Here is a 19,483-nt window from a genome sequence, read left to right on the forward strand (position 1 = left end):
TCCATGTCCAAACTGTAGAATCTTATGAATGTGTGTGGAGAGGCCCAGCCTGCCGCTGCACACACATCTTGTAAAGATGCACACTTAACGCCTTGGAAGAAGTCATAGTCCTAGCAGAGTGAGCCTTGACCCCGAAGGCAAACCACACGCCTCATAGGCTTGTGTGAACGTTGCCCTGATCCAATAGAACATGTGCTGCTTTGTGGCCTCTTTGTTGTAACCATGAAAGCACACCAAAAATTGAATAGGTCACTTGTTAGAATGGTCCAGGTAAGTCCTCCGAGCCCAGACAGCTGAAACAGCAGAGGGAAGAAGGTATGAAGCATAATCAACTGAGTAGTAGAAGATGGCCCCCTAGGAATATAGACTGATCCAGGATACAGGAAAACTTTGACTAGCCCAGGGTTTAAGTCTAAGCAGAAGTCTTCTGTTCGGATTGAACCTGTAAGTCCTCAGAGGGAAGGGAAATCCCTAATATATCTGCTCACAGACGGATCCTCTAATAGACGTGGCATTCAAATGCTCCCGTTTTAATTGTAAGTGCTCGGTGAAACCATGAAGCGATGATCACTGAAGCCAATCACAGACATATCTATTGAGCACGTGAACACAATGGCCAATCAGAGGTGTTTAAGAATCTGCTTAAGCACTCAAAATGCTGGTATCATCACATTTTTCAAATTTCAGTACTTTTGACAACCCTTGTCTGCAGAGAGGCTGAGTTCGGCTGCTTGATAGAAAGCATTCGTTGACTTTGCTGCAAGCCTCTCCCTGTTGTTGATTACACCAATCCAAACTCACTTTGACCACAGCTCAGGTAACCACATCTAACAACTCCTCAAATGCAAAAGTAATCTGGGATAGCGCGTTTTCAGCTTTGCTCTTTCCTCAAAAATAACTAATATCTTGTCTCAAGCAAATCAGCTGAAATTGTAGTATGAGCTTTTTTATCTGACATGACAACATTGCAAATAAAGTCAGATGACAGAGATAAACAAATGGGAGCAACACTTTTTTCATTGTGAAGCGCTTGCAGTGCACACAGCTGACTCCTTCAAAAACTAATTGTTTGTGCTGCATGCTGAAAACATCACACAAAGGCTCTGTCCACACGAACGTGGTTATTTTTAAAACCGCAGCATTTTCTATGCGGTTTGGCCATTTGTCCACACGCAAACGCAGCACCAGGTCACTGAAACAGAACATTTTTGAAAACTACTGCCAGGGTGAAGATTTTCTATTGGTTGACATGTGGCTTTGCTGTGTTTAGCTTTTGGCCCAGATCTGGCAAACAGGAGCAGTCCACCCAAGTGCCATCATTCCACGCTATATGTGCTGGATCTGGGCCGACATTATGTTGCTATCTGGGGATCTGTACCATCACAACTTCACAGCATCCCTCCACCACCCCATCACCTCCACTGGATGAAATCAAATAATCAGACCGCTACATGATGACAAACAAGCAACTAGTATCATCTTATCATATGTTCTTTTGCTGTTTTGCCATAATAAACATACTAAAGCAAACACTCATCACAATAATGGTGGCATCAAACCAAACAATTGCTTTCAGACATCAACATCTAAACCTCTGTTAATCTCAATAAGAAATTTTGTTAATGTATGACAGAAATAAAGTCAATCTGGTTTATAATAAGTGAAGCTGGTAATGCTATTTTTGGAGTTATTTAATGAAGTTGGAGCTTCATCAAACAAAGGTTGGGTTTTTACTTTAAACCAAAATTTGACATCTGAGCAACATTTGAGTCTACATCCAATGTCCAATGGGAAGCTTCCCACTTAAATCTTTATTAGAATGTTAGGGGATAATGTTCTAATAATATCAATAAATCAATAAATATTATCAATAAATATGTTTAGAATGTTTTTAGAGAATGTTATCCCACCTTTTAGGAGAATATTCTGGGAACTAAAATAAAACCTTCCACTGAAAACATTTCCAGAACATAAATAATGTTCTTGGAACACTCTTAGAACAAAAACATTCCTTGCTGCTGGTTCCTATCCCAGTGAAAAAGAGGGACCAATTTTATTTATATACTTTATATGATTTATCTGTATGTTGTTGCCTAACTAGAATGACAACTAGGACATTTAATTTAGAACAACATTTAATTTTTCACTTACAGGAACGGAACTGGCTGATAATCTGCCCACTTCTCCTCGCCTCATCAAAACTCATTTACCTGTTCAGCTTGTGCCTAAGTCCTTCTGGGAGCAGAACTCAAGGGTAAAGTAAATAGGGCTTCGTTTCATTTAGTAATGTGGTAAGGGACGTGGCAAATCACTGTAGTACTTTTATGATGGATCGGTGTGTCATAATCATGCAGGACTGCGTGTCCTCATCCTATGCGAAGATGCTTCACTTAATGGGGTCATATGATGCAATTTCAATTTTTCCTTTCTCTTTGGAGTGTTACAAGCTCTTGGTGCATAAAGAAGATCTGTAAAGTTGCAAAGACTAAAGTTTAAAATCCAAAGAGATATTCTTTATAAAAGTTAAGAGTCAACCACGCCTACCTAAAATGGTTAGTTCTAACACCCCCACATGTCTACTTCACGATGTGGGAAGATTTGCATAACGCCGCCCAAATGTTCACGCAAAGAAAGAAGGCATAACTTTTATTCTCGCTGTAGTATTGTTGTTGCCGCCGCCATGTCGTGAAGGCGCTGTGTGCTTCATTGTGAAAGCGAAACTACTTTTTCTGGTCTTCCAAAAGAGGACGATATCCTCTTCGTCATGCCTGGAGCTGATCCGTGCTGGTCGCTGAGGAAATACTACAACTTTGCGCTGTGGATCGGCTTTCACCGTGGACGAAGCGGAGTCCAGCCCAGGGTCGTCACATGTGGTTGCTGCAAGCCCACCAGATGCTCCTTCATCGAATCTGCCGGCCGCGCCGTTCTCAAGCCCGCCTGCCTCTGCTCTGCATACTCTAGGCCACGGCTCTCTAGGCCTCCGTCCTCCGCTCACTCAAGGCAAGGTGTGACACTGTTTCATTGTGAAAGCGAAACTACTTTGTTTAGCCTTCCAAAAGAGGACACGACTAGAAATCAGTGGTTAAGTTGTATTTACAACACTGTTCCAGAACAGTTTAACCCAAATATTCAGATGTGTCCAGCGCATTTTATGGAGGACTGTTTCCTGATCCTGGTAGAGTAGACTAGTAATACACAATAAAGCGCTATATAAATGCATCATTCATTCATTCATTTAAAACCCATACATCAGTATATTGCTACTCTTATGTAAATAAATGTCATTTGTAGCAAGACTGGGAACTTTTACCTGTGTTTGTCAGTGACATTGGGTTTTAGCAAATTATGGTAAACCTCTCGCCTTCTCTTTGCTTTCTGTTTTGTGTCACGAGTCTTAACAGTTCTATACTTTGTTGAAGCAAAAAAAATCTTAAAATTAAAAAAAAATGTCTTGAGTCATTACGACTCAAACAACATCATTAAAATTATCAATCACCATAGTATACTTACTTCAATTTTTTTTTACAGTATCACAAAATCTTCAAGGGAACATATGTATTGAGATTGAGAAAAAAACATTTCTGATTTCGCAGCACCACAGTAGAAAAATAAACTACATCCTTGCCATTTCATGCTGAGCTGGGACGGATATATTTCCACTTGTGGTGCTGCAAAATCAGAATAAAAATGTTCTCAGTCATCACCACAAACAGTCATTGGCAAGATGATGGTAAAATGGCTTAAACCATTTTAATGTGAGAATATAAATAATGTTTACACAAATATACAATCTACATAAACACTGGGAGAGTAAAAAGATTTGATTGCTTTATATTACCTGACTCAAGAAATTTGCCACTGAAGAACATCCACAATTTCCCCTTAGGAGTGTTTGGTTCTTGGTACGACCATGTCAATGGATGGTGGGAGAAAAAACAGACTTATTCTAACCTACTGTACATGTTCTTTGAGGATATGGTTGAGGTAAGTTCAGTATATAAAATGACATTTTTAGCAAACATATTAGCATAAAATCAGAAAGGTATGTTAGATGTGTATGTCTTCCTCAGGACACTGGACGTGAGGTGGCTCGTTTGTGCTCCTTCTTGGGTTTGTCCACTTCAGCTGAACAGAAGGAGAAAATAACAAAAGGGGTTCAATTTGATGCCATGAAACAGAACAAGATGACCAACTATTCCACTATCCCAGTCATGGACTTCAAGATCTCACCCTTTATGCGGAAAGGTTAATAAACTACTAAATTTAAGTACTTTAGTCCTTCTGAATTCAATCATTTCACTTACTTTTATCTTCTTCTTTTTCATTCCAAAAGGTAAAGTTGGAGACTGGAAAAGTCATTTCACTGTGGCACAAAATGAACAGTTTGATGAGGTCTACAAACAGAAGATGAAGAACACCACTGTCAAGTTCCGCACTGAGATCTAATATTAGAGAGTTCTGGATCTTGCACCAGAATAAAAATTTAATGATAAATAAATAATCAGTTGTCTGACTTAAGCCTAAATTTGGCTCCTCTGTTTTGAGCCATTGACAGGCTGATTTTTTACATGAAACCAGCAGAAACACTTAACATACAATAACTTTCGATAAAAATAAAAAAATCATTAACAAACAATATATAATGTTTAATGGATCATTAGTTAACATATATTCACATAGGTAGAAATATGAGATAATGTACTTTTTAATGCTTACTAATGAACTTAAACATTATATAATGATTAACAGATCATTATTTAATGTAAACTCAAATGCTTACAAATGTCATTAAATTTTCAATTGATGTGATCATGCACTTCTTGAAAATCTACTACTTTAATTTGACAGATGGTTTACAATGATTAAAAACTTCGTTAATGAATCATTAACTTAATACACTTGACTAAACACTTCATTTCTGGCAATATTGTTGACTTGAGTGCACAGACACTATTTGAAGAGAACGGAACTGTGCTGGACAGAACAGATCATTAATGGATCATTATGTAATGTAAACAAAATGGTAACAAATATAATTAAACTTCCAATTCATATGGGCATGTTATACAAAGATTTACATTTAAATGCTAACACATGTAATTAAACTTCAATTCATAAAATACCCAATGTGATTTTTTACATTTACAAATGTTGTGGTGGTGGTGGGGGGGTTGGATTAGTAATATTAAGCACTTCACACACTATTCATGTTAACACATTATTCACATTTTGTTTGTTGTAGTGTGAATCCAGACTTCTGCTATTTACACATCTTAACAAATAATTTACTATGTGTCCAGTTGTTCATGTTTTTACAGTACTCAATTGTTGAAAAATAAAAAATATTTTTTTTACTAATCATTCAGTACCTCTATGGACATTTGACTTTTAGCTACTGTTACAACGTCTGTGTAAAGGGTGGTCAGTTTAGGGAAATACTTGCTAAAAACATGACAACAACACATAATTGTTATTTGGGTGCAAAACATGTTTTTATTGCCTTAACACTTACTTATATTCCTTGAACCATACAACAACTAACCCACTGGGTAAAATAAAACAATGCTTGTATTGTGTTGTAATACATCCTGCTTGGGGTCAAGTGCTGGTGAAAGGACTCACCAGACGACAAGGAAAACCTGCAAATAATAAGGAATTTTCTAAATTATTACCAGATCAAGAGAATTAAAGTAAGTCAAATTTGTAAACTTTATTATTATTATTATTAATGTCATAAATTCCAATAATATCTGTATGTACAAACCATTTCTACCATGATTTCTGAACAGCTTAAAGTCTAACAAATATTGTCTACTGCTGAGAATAAAGCAATGGTGCAATACATTCCTTAAGTGTTTTTAAGGGTGTTTGTATTGTTGTTGTTTTTTTTGTTTGTTTGTTTGTTTGTTTGTTTTGTTTTTGCTTTTTTTTAGGGGGGGGGGGTAATCTGGAAGTAATATGGGACTACTGGGGTAAAGGGCCTGTTCACTTTCTCCAGATCTCCAAGATAAACACACACTGTTCCTTTGAGATCAACACTAGCTTCCTGTAACAACAACAAGCCAGTACTTGAGGGGCCTTAGTCAGTGTCCTTTGTGTTATTTTACTTGTCTGAACTTACATAACCTGTTGTTTGAGGTTGAGTACAAAGTACAGTGAAAGTAAGAGTGAGAGAGAGAGAGAGAGAGAGAGAGAGAGAGAAAGTATCAGAGAGAGAGATAATTGAATTTCAACACACCAATTACAATTACAATTCTTTTTTTAAACACATTACACAATCAACCCCTACATTGCACAAAACTCAAAATACAAAACCCAAAACAAATTAACAACACACAAAGATTTTAAAAATTGCAAACTCTAAATCCTCATCAATAACTTCACACAGAGCCCTTTTATAACACCAAATTGTTTCAAAAAGCATAAGATCTCCCATAGCTTTATGATACTGGAAATCAATAAAAATTCTAGATTTCATAAGGTTAAAAAACACAATTTGTAAGTTACTACTTCAATCTTTATTTTCCTGGTATCATAAATTGCCATTTTTGCCTGACCTAGAAGAAAATTCAACAACTGGCAACAGAATCGGTGTTTCCGAATATATTTAAAACCACAAATAAACACTTCCTGTGAAAAAGTCTCATCAAAACGATTGAATAAACCAGTTAAAACCTGAAACAGTGAATCAAGCCTACTGCAAAACAAAAAGGTATGATATATAGTCTCCCTTTCCTGCTATCATAAATTGCCATTTTTGCCTGACCTAGAAGAAAATTCAACAACTGGCAACAGAATCGGTGTTTCCGAATATATTTAAAACCACAAATAAACACTTCCTGTGAAAAAGTCTCATCAAAACGATTGAATAAACCAGTTAAAACTTGAAAGAGGGAATCAAGCCTACTGCAAAACAAAAAGGTATGATATATAGTCTCCCTCTGGAAACAAAAAGGACATTCATCACTACTACCTGGGTTTATAATTGAAACAAGAGCATTCACAGCTATAGCGCCATGAAGGATTCTCCATTGTAGGTCTCCTACTTTCTTTGACAAAGGTGATTTCTACAAAGCTCTCCATTCTGGTTTAACGTTCTCTCCTAAATGGAGAACAGAGCGCCAAGGAGTATCAACTCTATTATGCAGAAAATTCTTATTAAGTGTCTTCACACAACACTTGTACACAATTTTCCCAGATACAGAATTAGGCCCCATTAAAAACAAGATACTGTCTTGTAAAAACACACCTTCACTCTCTTTAAAATCAGACAACAAGTACAAATCAGGAAAATAATCATTACAATTTGGGGCAATTAAACCTTCAGTATATTCACCCAATAATTTAACTTCTTCAGGTATAAGAGCTGACTTCCACTTTTCAAGCAATTTGGCCATTATACGTTTCGACTTTACCCCCAAACAACTGGTGACGGCATCAACATTCTCAAGGCCAATCCAGCCAGTTTAAACAAATGTCCAAATGTTAAAACTCCAGCATTGAGAAGTATCTCATTGACAGAAGGGAAAATCCCCTCATTTGATAAATCCATGCGTGATCCATAAATCAGAGGTTGCCAATTTCTCTCCAGAAGATATCTGTTTTTGCATTTTGTGATAAAGAAATGAGAATCATAAACATGATAATTTATGTTACAATTTAAACATACGTAAATGCAAATTTTTCTAGAAGGGTGCATAATCCCCTACCTTTTACACAGCTGCATTTACTTAAATTGTTATGCTGATAATACAATTTGTAAAAATGGAAAAATTACATTAAATAGGGAAGTATTTCTAGGGAAACTTTAAAAAAAAAACAGAGAGAGAGAGCGAATTTGAATTTCAACACACCTTTATTACAATTCTTTTTTTAAACACATTACACAATCAACCCCTACATTGCACAAAACTCAAAATACAAAACCCAAAACAAATTAACAACACACAAAGATTTTAAAAATTGCAAACTCTAAATCCTCATCAATAACTTCACACAGAGCCCTTTTATAACACCAAATTGTTTCAAAAAGCATAAGATCTCCCATAGCTTTATGATACTGGAAATCAATAAAAATTCTAGATTTCATAAGGTTAAAAAACACAATTTGTAAGTTACTACTTCAATCTTTATTTTCCTGGTATCATAAATTGCCATTTTTGCCTGACCTAGAAGAAAATTCAACAACTGGCAACAGAATCGGTGTTTCCGAATATATTTAAAACCACAAATAAACACTTCCTGTGAAAAAGTCTCATCAAAACGATTGAATAAACCAGTTAAAACCTGAAACAGTGAATCAAGCCTACTGCAAAACAAAAAGGTATGATATATAGTCTCCCTCTGGAAACAAAAAGGACATTCATCACTACTACCTGGGTTTATCATTATTTTTAGGGGGGGGGGGGGAAGTAATCTGGGACTACTGGTGTTAAGGACCTGTTCACTTTCTCCAAGTCTTCAAGATAAACACACACTGTTCCTTTGAGATCAACACTAACTTCCTGTAACAACAAAAAGCCAGTACTTGAGGGGCCCTAGTCAGTGTCCTTTGTGTTATTTTACTTGTCTGAACTTAACCTGTTGTTTGAGGTTGAGTACAAAGTACAGTGAAAGTAAGAGTGAGAGAGAGAAAGAGAGGGAGAGAGATAGAGGGAGAAAGAGAGAGAGGGAGAGAAAGAGAGAGAGAGGGGGAGAGAGAGAGATAGAGAGGGAGCGATAGAGAGATGTTACTGGCTTGGAAAAATGATTCCCATCTTAATATAAACTACCCCACTCTTTCACCATGGCAGTTTCATGTTCTTGAATACATCTTGGGGGACACATGGTGACATGTGGTTTGACACTGCAGGGACGATCAGCTGTCTTTCCTCTCTCCTTGTAGCTCTGTCTTAGGCTTCTTACATTACAGACGTTGCGGTTTATTGCTCTGGCCACATCTGCAGTCCTCATGCCTCCCTGCAGCACGACTATAGCATATTCATAAAGATGATCAGGAATCAGGGCATCTTTCTTAGGGTGTTTTTAGAGTCAGTAGAAAGGACTGTAATAATGTCCGCCTGTAAACTGAAAGTGTTTTAAGGACCATTCCACAGGTGCACATGCAATAATTTTCCAATAAACAATTATAAGTTACAAATATGGCTCATTGAACATGTATAAAAAATTTAAACCTGTTTAAACCTGTAAAGCGTATTTGGATTTACAAAGTTTTCTTTAAATATAGTATCTTGAAAAAAATAATTTTTAATTAATTTATAATATATATATATATATTTTTTTTTTTTTTTTTTTTTTTTTTTTTTTTTTTTTTTTTTTTTTTTAAAAATTTACAGTGTACCTGAATGAATGTGTTCTATGAATCTTTTCTATTGAGATGTAATTTACTGCATGGAAAATTGCCAGTCAAACTATCCAAAACCAGAAAATGTTACTGGCTTGGAAAAATGATTCCCATCTTAATATAAACTACCCCACTCTTTCACCATGGCAGTTTCATGTTCTTGAATACATCTTGGGGGACACATGGTGACATGTGGTTTGACACTGCAGGGACGATCAGCTGTCTTTCCTCTCTCCTTGTAGCTCTGTCTTAGGCTTCTTACATTACAGACGTTGCGGTTTATTGCTCTGGCCACATCTGCAGTCCTCATGCCTCCCTGCAGCACGACTATAGCATATTCATAAAGATGATCAGGAATCAGGGCATCTTTCTTATGGTGTTTTTAGAGTCAGTAGAAAGGACTGTAATAATGTCCGCCTGTAAACTGAAAGTGTTTTAAGGACCATTCCACAGGTGCATATGCAATAATTTTCCAATAAACAATTATAAGTTACAAATATGGCTCATTGAACATGTATAAAAAATTTAAACCTGTAAAGCGTATTTGGATTTACAAAGTTTTCTTTAAATATAGTATCTTGAAAAAATAATTTTTAATTAATTTATAATATATATTTATTTATTTTTAATTTATTTTTTTATTTTTTTATTTTATTATTATTTATTTTATTTTTAAAAATTTGGCTGAGTAATACAAGTATACAGTCAAATGATAATGTAGTCAATTCAATGTAGCCTTTGAGATTTTCACATTATTTCAGAAATTGTGAAATTTAACAGGTTGTTCTGTGCAAACAAAAGATTAAAGCTTATTATTGCCATATACTGTACAACATTTAAAAAATGTAATATTTATTGGCCAGTGATAAGCTTTAAAAAGGCATTTTGTTATGTTGTCGTTGTTGTTGTTGTTGTTGTTGTTGTTGTCGTTGTCGCTGTTGTTTAAGGTTTAAATTAATCTATAAAATAAACTGAATAAATGTAGGGTACTAAATGTATATGCATTTGTAAACAAATATTTTTGTAGAATAGAATGTATTGTTGTTGCTGTTGTTGTTGTAGTAACTAACATTTTGCTTGATAATGGGTTTTAGCATTGAATGCTTATGGCCATTGATAATTCTATAATGATGATTCAGTGCAGCGAAACCTCAACAATAAAATGACACCTTTTAATACTCTAGATGAAACCACCTAGTCGACCTGAGCTGTTTGATTTTGAGGGTGTTTCTATGATCCACTACTTCACTGACAACTGGGAAAAGGTCAAAAACTTTCAAGCAAGACCTGATGACATTCTAATCGCCACTTACCCCAAAGCAGGTGAGGGCACTGCACGTTTAACAATTTTGCCAGAATGTCATGTGACCACATAACTCATACAATATGTTTTATTTATTTATCTATTATTTTCCCCCTTAGGTCTATTTTTAATATTTTAATGGGACTTCATTTTTATGACTTGAAATTCCCTCATTATTCACACACAAGCTTTACTGTTTGCCAGACTTCACTATATTTTACACCACTTCTGGTCCATCCATCCATTCTCCAAACCGCTTGTCCAATTTAGGGTCACTGGGAGTCTAAAGCATCTCAGACCAGAGCTGTTCCAGTTTTAGGAATAATAGTGAGCATATATATATAGTTAGTTTAAAGGGGTCATATGATGTTGCTAAAAAGAACATTATTTTGTGTATTTGGTGTAATGAAATGTGTTTATGCGGTTTAAGGTTAAAAAACACATTATTTTCCACATACTGTACATTATTGTTTCTCCTCTATGCCCCACCTTTCTGAAACGCATCGATTTTTACAAAGCTCATCGGTCTGAGCAAGTCATGTTTTAAAGTGATACCATCAGGTCAGAGACCACAGTATAATAAGAGTTTCACATCTTCACTTTTTTCACTGTCTTAGCATTTTATGTTCATTATCCAGTTTGTTTGTTGGTTGTTGAAGCAAATGAGCCATGCCAAGATGTTTTTTTATCTAATATACATGTACATCATACCAATGAGTCAAATTATTTGATATTTGATAACTGTGTTCCATGAAAATATAGAAAAATAAAATATATAATATAATATATAATAAAATATATATATATATATATAAAATAAAAGTATCTGTTCTCCACCGGCCTTTTAGGAATTTTGCTGCAACACTTTGTACTAATTGGAAATGAGTGACAGATTATTTGTACGCGCAATAAAGTGATTTGCAGTAGTCCATGAGAAGTAATAAAAGCATGGATAGCAATCTTCTCTTGAAGATGTAACTGGAAGAAAAAAAAAGAAAAAAACAAGAGCCTATCGCCGCATTTATTTGTTAGTTACATTTTAGGCTGTGATCCTAAAACACACCTAGATTCTTAAGTGAAATGATCAAGGTAGTCAAGGTCAATACATTATACATATGTCCCTATTGTTTCATTTGGGCTAAAGACTATGTCCCCTTTCTTTGCTTCAATTTTTTTTTTAAATGTTTTGAGAGAAATGCGTTTTCTCTTCATTTAGACAAGCCAAAAATGTCAAAAAACTTTCATAAAATAAAAGTGACAGCCTGGAGATCGCATTTACAGGAGGGTTCAGAGCAAAGTTAGTAACAGAGAAAAGAACTTTAGGTCTATGGTTAATTTGCAATTAATTTTGAGAAATATTTAGACTTTGCAGATTTCACAGCTTTCTGAAAAGCAGAGTCTTTATGCATTTTGTAGGATATTTGCAGTTTTCCCTTGGCATGGGTGGTGGTGAATGGGTGGTGGCATTATGCCATGGCTCAGTTTTAGTGAAGTCATACTTCACTGTCATTAGAGGTTTAGAGTGGCAGCACACATGAATATTAAAATCACCAATCAAAAGAATATGGTCATTCTTATACAGTACATCACCCACAAATGTATTCAATTAATTTATAATATTATAATAAAATAATGATCATACATTATTAACGACTTTAGTGTTGCTTTTCCCACAACAATTTTAAGTCAAGACAAAGGTATTGTGTATGCAAACACAACTGCAAGTTCTCTGTCTGGACAAATCTATCTAGAAAACTCTATACCTAAACACAAAATTGTCGAATATTTCAATGTTTTATGTAAGAATTCACATGCCTCCTGTTTTTGAAGACAAGAAATCTTGTCTTGGCTAAACCACAATGAAACTAGGATACTTTTAAAGGGGTCATATGACGTTGCTAAAAAATAACATTATTTGATGTAATGCAATGTTTATGCAGTTTAAAGTAAAAAAAACACATTATTTTCCACATCCTGTACATTGTTGTTTCTCCTCTATGGCCTGCCTTTCTGAAACGCGTTGATTTTTACAAAGCTCATCGGTCTGAAAAGCGAGGTGTGCTCTGATTGGCCAGCTATCGAGTGCATTGTGATTGCCCACATACCTCAAGCATGTGACGTAAATGTTACGCCCCTTACCATACTGTGATGCTGTGTCCCGGCCGGAGCGATGAGACAAAAACATTAAAACCCATTATAAACGAGGCATTTGTTGCATCCAGTGGGGACATGATTATGGATTATAATGACTTATACTGTCTTTTTACACGTTGCATTGCATCGCGCCGCGTAAACATAAAACCATGTCTGCATTTGTGATCGGAGAAATGACAAACAACAAGCGTTACTCTACACTGCTCAAAACTCGGGTTTGAATCATCAGTGGCAAATCCTTTAATTATAAAAAAAACATACTTACAGTCTGTGCGTCGGAACAGCCGGCATTGTAGTCTACTCTACCAGGATCAGGAAACAGTCCTCCGTAAAATGCGCTGCACACATCTGAATATTTGGGTTGAACTCTTCTGGAACAGTGTTGTAAATACAACTTAACCACTGATTTCTAGTCGTGTCTTCTTTTGGAAGGCCAAACAATGTAGTTTAGCGTTCACAATGAAACACACAGCGTCTTCACGACATGGCGGCGGCAACAATACTACAGCGAGAATAAAAGTTACGCCTTCTTTCTTTGGGTGAACATTTGGGCGGCGTTATGCAAATCTTCCCACACAGTGACGTAGACATTTGGGGGCGTGTTTAAACGAGGCATTTTAGGAGGGCGTGGACCAGTCTTAACTTTTATAAAGACTATCTCTTTGGGTTTGAGATTTTAGTCTTTGCAACTTTAGGGATCTTATCTTTTCACGAACAGCTTGAACACCCCAAAGAGAAAGGAAAACTTGAAATCACATCATATGACCCCTTTAATTTAGAGCCACATTTTATTACTATCTTTCAGGGACAGAACTGGCTGATAATCTGCCCACTTCTCTTCGCCTCATCAAAACTCATTTACCTGTTCAGCTTGTGCCCAAGTCCTTCTGGGAGCAGAACTCAAAGGTAAAGTAAATGGGACTTTTTTCACTTTTTTTCTTTCACCCTGTGATGTTTTGACTGTAGGTGATAACATCATGAATCATCCACCACAGAATGAAAACTGTGTAAAAACTCATTGCATGTAATTATCCTATTATGTGACTTACTTTAGTCAGATGTCCTATCTTTATTTTATTTAATTTTATAAGAGTTTTAAATTGTGTTTTAATGAGTGACAGACAGTGTTATTGAAGTGCAGTTTTATTTAAGTGAAATGTTTGGCAGTTGTGGTTGGTAAATAAATACATTTTTCTTTATAATACATTATTACATATAAATAAATTATTTCTTACATTTGGTGTGGCTTTACATTTTAGCTGTGACATAACAATTTTTTTTTCCTTCCTTCATTTTTTTTCCCCACTCATTTTAGATTGTGTATGTAGCTCGGAATGCAAAAGACAATGCAGTTTCTTATTTACATTTCGATCGAATGAACATGGTACAGCCTGAACCAGGAGACTGGAACACTTTCTTACAGACATTTATGGAAGGAAAAAGTAAGTAAAATAATTGTTAAAGTCTAAGAGTAAAAATAAATAAATAAATAAATCTTTCTGGGGTGCATTTCCCATAGGCTACAACTTGCTGCTTAACTAGCATAGTACAATGCATCGTTAAAGAAATCAACTAGCTGTTACATGTCTGTGGTTTTCTGTGTTGATTGTCCTTTGACCTAGTTTCCCTTGTTGTCTTGATTATGTCATTCTGTTCACTTCTGTTCCATTCATTTAGTCCCTCACTTCCATTTTTATTTATACTCCCTGTTCTGTTCAGTCCTTCGCCGGTTATTGTTTGGTTCTCTTTGTGGATTATTTGTGGACTATTCCCCATTGTCGTGCGTTTACTACAGCCAACACACACTAGCTTGTCATGATCCTTCTAGCCACAGGTCGGAGCTGTGATTCTAACCACACAACTTTGCAATGCTGTTTGCAAATGTACGTTTGATCTATACTTGCTTTTATTTTTTTTATTATTTTTCATTACAAAAGGTAAAGTTGGAGACTGGAAAAATAATTTCACTGTGGCACAAAATGAACAGTTTGATGAGGTCTACAAACAGAAGATGAAGAACACCACTGTCAAGTTCCGCACTGAGATCTAATATTAGAGAGTTCTGGATGCTGCACCAGAGTACTTACTAAAAAAGTTACATTTAACTTTTAAACTGTCCCGATGAAATCAAAATTGTTTGAAATCAAAATTGAGCAAAATGTTGTTGTTGTTGTTGTTGTTTTTCTTTTAGTAGGAATATGTTAGCCTTAAAGGGATAGTTCACCCAAAAATAAAATGTTATGTTCATCTGCTTACCCCCAGGGCATCCAAGATGTAGGTGACTTTGTTTCTTCAGTAGAACACAAACAGAGATTTTTAACTCAAACCATTGAAGTCTGTCAGTCTTATAATGAAGGTATATTGGAATCAAGGTTTTGAGAGTAAAAAAAACATACACAAACAAAACCAAATTAAACCCTGCGGCTCGTGACAATACATTGATGTGTAAAGACATGAAACGATCGGCCTGTGCAAGAAACTTAACAGTATTTATATCGTTTTTTTAACTCTCATTCACTGCAATGTCCGAACTGTCCTGAGTGTGTTCTCAACAGCCGACGGATTGCAGACTTATAAGTGCATTACCGCCACCGCTATCTCTCAAATGGACCATTGACACTCCTAATTGAGATTGTAGATAGAGTGGGTAGGTAGAATGGTCCATTTGAGAGATACGTGGCGGTAATGCACTTATAAGTCTGCGCATCAGTTGCAGTCAGTTGCATCTGCCGTAAAGCAAGAAGAAGAAGAAGAAGACGCCTCACGTGCCTGCTGTTGAGAACGCGCTCAGGAGGACACGCCACCGCTCAGGACAGTTCAAACAGTTCAGACATTGCGTGAATCAGAGGTAAAAAACGATATAAATACTGTTCAGTTTCTTGCACAGACCGACTGTTTCGTGTCTTTACACATCAATGTATCATCACGAGCCACAGGGTTTAATTTGGTTTTGTTTGTGTGTTTTTTTTACTCTCAAAGCCGTGATTCCCATTCACCTCCATTATAAAAATCTTTGTTTGTGTTCTACTGAAGAAACAAAGTCACCTACATCTTGGATGCCCTGGGGGTAAGCAGATAAACATCAAATTTTCATTTTTGGGTGAACTATCCCTTTAAGGATATCTTTAAGCTGGTGTGCTCTGAAACACTGACAAAATTTGCATTTATAAAATATATACATTCAAAACTTACAGTCTCTATACGGATCAATGATTTTTCTGACATCATTCTGCACTTCATCTTCTCATAAGACCAGACCAATCAAATGCTCTCTAGAATCTGAAGCTCCGCCCTTTATACTGTACTATAAAAGACACTAAAGCTGTGACTGAAAATTATTACTTGTTCACTCATTTATGTTATATATGGTCAATGGCACATTGTAACATTGCAGCATCGCAAACGGTCAGACATCCTCAGCATTATAAACAACAGTGATGAGGAGAATTGTCCATAAGTGTGAGTGCGAGTGGAATGTGTGTGTTAGTCTTGTGATGAACTGGTCATCTATCCAGTCTGTTTCCCTACCTGCAGACAAAGTTGATTTTTATGTCAGTTAACTGGTGATCGTTATGCCCAGTGCATCCCATATTAACAAAAAACTACTAACTTTACTACATTTCTCAGTCAAATGACATTAGTTCAGTGTACCTTTTCAAACGAACTGTGAAACATGTTCACTAACCAACTAAACTGTGGACAGTGTGTCTTTATTGCATGCTTCTCAAAAGGAATGCTTAATCCTAGAAAGTATAAGAAGGTGGTTGCAGTAACAAGGAAAAGTCGTTGAGGCAGGATCTAATTGCAGCTGTCAGTGTAGTTTATTAAATCAAGTACTCGTAATTAAAGTTTATTACATTCTATAATGCTTGTTATCAGATTACAGTTACTTTTTTATGGATTACATGATTATACACTATTCACACAATGGCAGTAAATCATTTATAATGTATTGTTTCTTCCTATTTTTTTTCTCTTTTAAATTTTCCTTTCTACATTCACAACATATAATGAACATATAAATGTCATGTAAATAAATTTACAAACCATGCTACTGAAAAAGCACCTCTCAAGCAATTAATCCATGTATGAAACAAAATAATTACACAATTTACTTAACACTGGTGATGGTGTGAAACACTATGTCTTCATCATATCCTGAGTGACCTTCAGTAACTGACAAAAAAATTTAAAACCTAAAAGACTTTGGGCATGTGATGTCATTGTTGTTTTCACTCTCCTCGTGTGAAGACCGAAGAGTGTAAAGACCATCGACTCTACCGCTTGACTCTACTGAGCAGGAACACCGGCAAGGCACATAAGTATCGCTTATCGCTGAATCAATCTCTTTCCTACTACTTGTTCCCCTTCTGTTTTCAGTTTTTATACCAATTCTTACTACGTGTTTCCAGATCCCTACTATCACTACCACTCGCAAACCAAAAAAAAAAGGAGAAGACAAGACAGGTTTTAGTAATGAGACATGAAACGTGGGGTTAATTCTAAGTGAACGGGGAAGAAACAAACGATAGCAAACAGGGTTAACTTTCCTTGCTATGCAGAACGGGCCAATGTATTTCTGGGAAAGCTTCCTTTATTCGACCCTGAGGGGCAGATTCTTGGTGGCTAACCAGACTCTTTGACCAGCTCGGAAATTAGGGGCCGTCCGGCGGCGGCGATTAGCGTGACGTTGGTATCTCTGGGAGGTTTGAAGAAGGGCACGCCTAACCTTCCTCCAGGTCTGCCGACAGCGTTGGACAAAACGCTGGGCCGAGGGAACGCCAACTTGTGACACTTACTCAGGAAACAATAGGGGGGTAAAGCCGAACTGGCATTCAAAGGGGAGTAGTCCAGTGGCCGAGGACTGGAGGGTGTTGTGGGCATATTCAGCCCACATGATGTAGGTAGCCCAAGAGGTGGGGTTATTGGCCGCCATACACCGTAGAGTGGTCTCCAGATCCTGATTAATCCGTTCCATCTTGCATTAGACTCTGGATGGAACCCAGACGATAGGCTGGCCTTGGCACCGATCAGCTTGCAGAAGGCCCCCCAGAACCGGGACGAGAACTGGGGCCCTCGGTCGGAGACAATATCTAGGGGAATTCCAAACACCCGGAAGACATGGTTCATGAGGAGCTCTGCTGTTTCTTTGGCCAAGGGCAATTTGGGCAGGGGAATGAACCGGGCGGCCTTAGAGAACCGGTCCACAACCACCAGGATGACAGTGTTGCCCTGGGATGGTGGACAGGGACCTCTAGGGACACGGAGACAAACTACAGGAGGTAGGATGCTGACAGGACCCCCTCCTCTAGGAACGGCTCCTGACGTTCCTTCCAGAACACCCCGGCCTCCGGGTGCGAAACTCCCGGATCAAACTTGGGTCCAGGATGTCTTTGGCTGGAACCCAGGAGCGCTCCTCCGGCCCGTAGCCTTCCCAGTCCACCAGATACTGCAGTGAGTTCTGGACCCTCCGGGAGTCCAGTATCCGGCGGACTGTGTAGGCTGGCTGGCCATCGATGATCCTGGGAGGTGGAGGGGGTCTGCGTGGGGGGGCAAAAGGAGAAGACAAGACAGGTTTTAGTAATGAGACATGAAACGTGGGGTTAATTCTAAGTGAACGGGGGAGAAACAAACGATAGGAGACAGGGTTAACCTTCCTTGCTATGCGGAACGGGCCAATGTATTTCTGGGAAAGCTTCCTTGATTCGACCCTGAGGGGCAGGTTCTTGGTGGCTAACCAGACTCTTTGACCAGCTCGGAAATTAGGGGCCGTCCGGCGGCGGCGATTAGCGTGACGTTGGTATCTCTGGGAGGTTTGAAGAAGGGCACGCCTAACCTTCCTCCAGGTCTGCCGACAGCGTTGGACAAAACGCTGGGCCGAGGGAACACCAACCTGTGACACTTCCTCAGGAAACAATGGGGGGGTAAAGCCGAACTGGCATTCAAAGGGGGATAGTCCAGTGGCCGAGGACTGGAGGGTGTTGTGGGCATATTCAGCCCACATGATGTAGGTAGCCCAAGAGGTGGGGTTATTGGCCGCCATACACCGCAGAGTGGTCTCCAGATCCTGATTAATCCGTTCCGTCTGGCCATTAGACTCTGGATGGAACCCAGATGATAGGCTGGCCGTGGCACCGATCAGCTTGCAGAAGGCCCCCCAGAACCGGGACGAGAACTGGGGCCCTCGGTCGGAGACAATATCTAGGGGAATTCCAAACACCCGGAATACATGGTTCATGAGGAGCTCTGCTGTTTCTTTGGCCGAGGGCAATTTGGGCTGGGGAATGAACCGGGCAGTCTTAGATAACCGGTCCACAACCACCAGGATGACAGCGTTGCCCTGGGATGGTGGGAGTCCCATGACAAAGTCCAGAGAAAGGTGCGACCATGGCCTACGGGGAATGGGTAAGGGATGGAGCAGTCCCTGAGGTCGCTGATGTGTAGACTTTCCCTGGCTGCACACGGGGCAGGCCTCCACATAGACCTTTACATCCTCCTTGATGGACGGCCACCAAAACCGCCGCTGGAGGAAGTCAAGCGTGCAAGCATTTCCCGGATGGCACGTCAAGGGTGACTCATGACCCCACTGCAAGACCCGGGCCCGGGCAGATTGAGGGACGTACAGGTGTCCCGCGGGACCACCTCCTGGGTCTGGCTCTTGGGCTTGAGCCTCTCGCACCACC

The 19,483-nt window shown here is 38.2% G+C and overlaps 1 protein-coding gene across 3 annotated transcripts in view; it reads left to right on the forward strand.

The window, feature by feature from the left end:
* The window catches only part of LOC107594958 (cytosolic sulfotransferase 3), a 54,398-nt gene that overhangs the window by 19,566 nt on the left and 15,349 nt on the right, over positions 1 to 19,483 (forward strand). The window contains exons 1-3 of one of the 3 annotated variants that reach the window (XM_016285192.1): positions 10,511 to 10,666; positions 13,606 to 13,706; positions 14,116 to 14,242. In XM_016285192.1, coding sequence (XP_016140678.1) covers positions 10,528 to 10,666; positions 13,606 to 13,706; positions 14,116 to 14,242 — 367 coding nt within the window. In that variant the 5' untranslated portion in view covers positions 10,511 to 10,527. Of the gene's footprint in view, positions 1 to 2,153; positions 2,255 to 10,510; positions 10,667 to 13,605; positions 13,707 to 14,115; positions 14,243 to 19,483 lie in introns of those variants that run through there. The other 2 variants (XM_016285191.1, XM_016285190.1) reach the window with 2 other exon arrangements.

This window comes from Sinocyclocheilus grahami, unplaced genomic scaffold, assembly GCF_001515645.1.
Source record: "Sinocyclocheilus grahami isolate Dianchi unplaced genomic scaffold, SAMN03320097.WGS_v1.1 scaffold194.1, whole genome shotgun sequence".
NCBI lineage: Eukaryota > Metazoa > Chordata > Actinopteri > Cypriniformes > Cyprinidae > Sinocyclocheilus > Sinocyclocheilus grahami.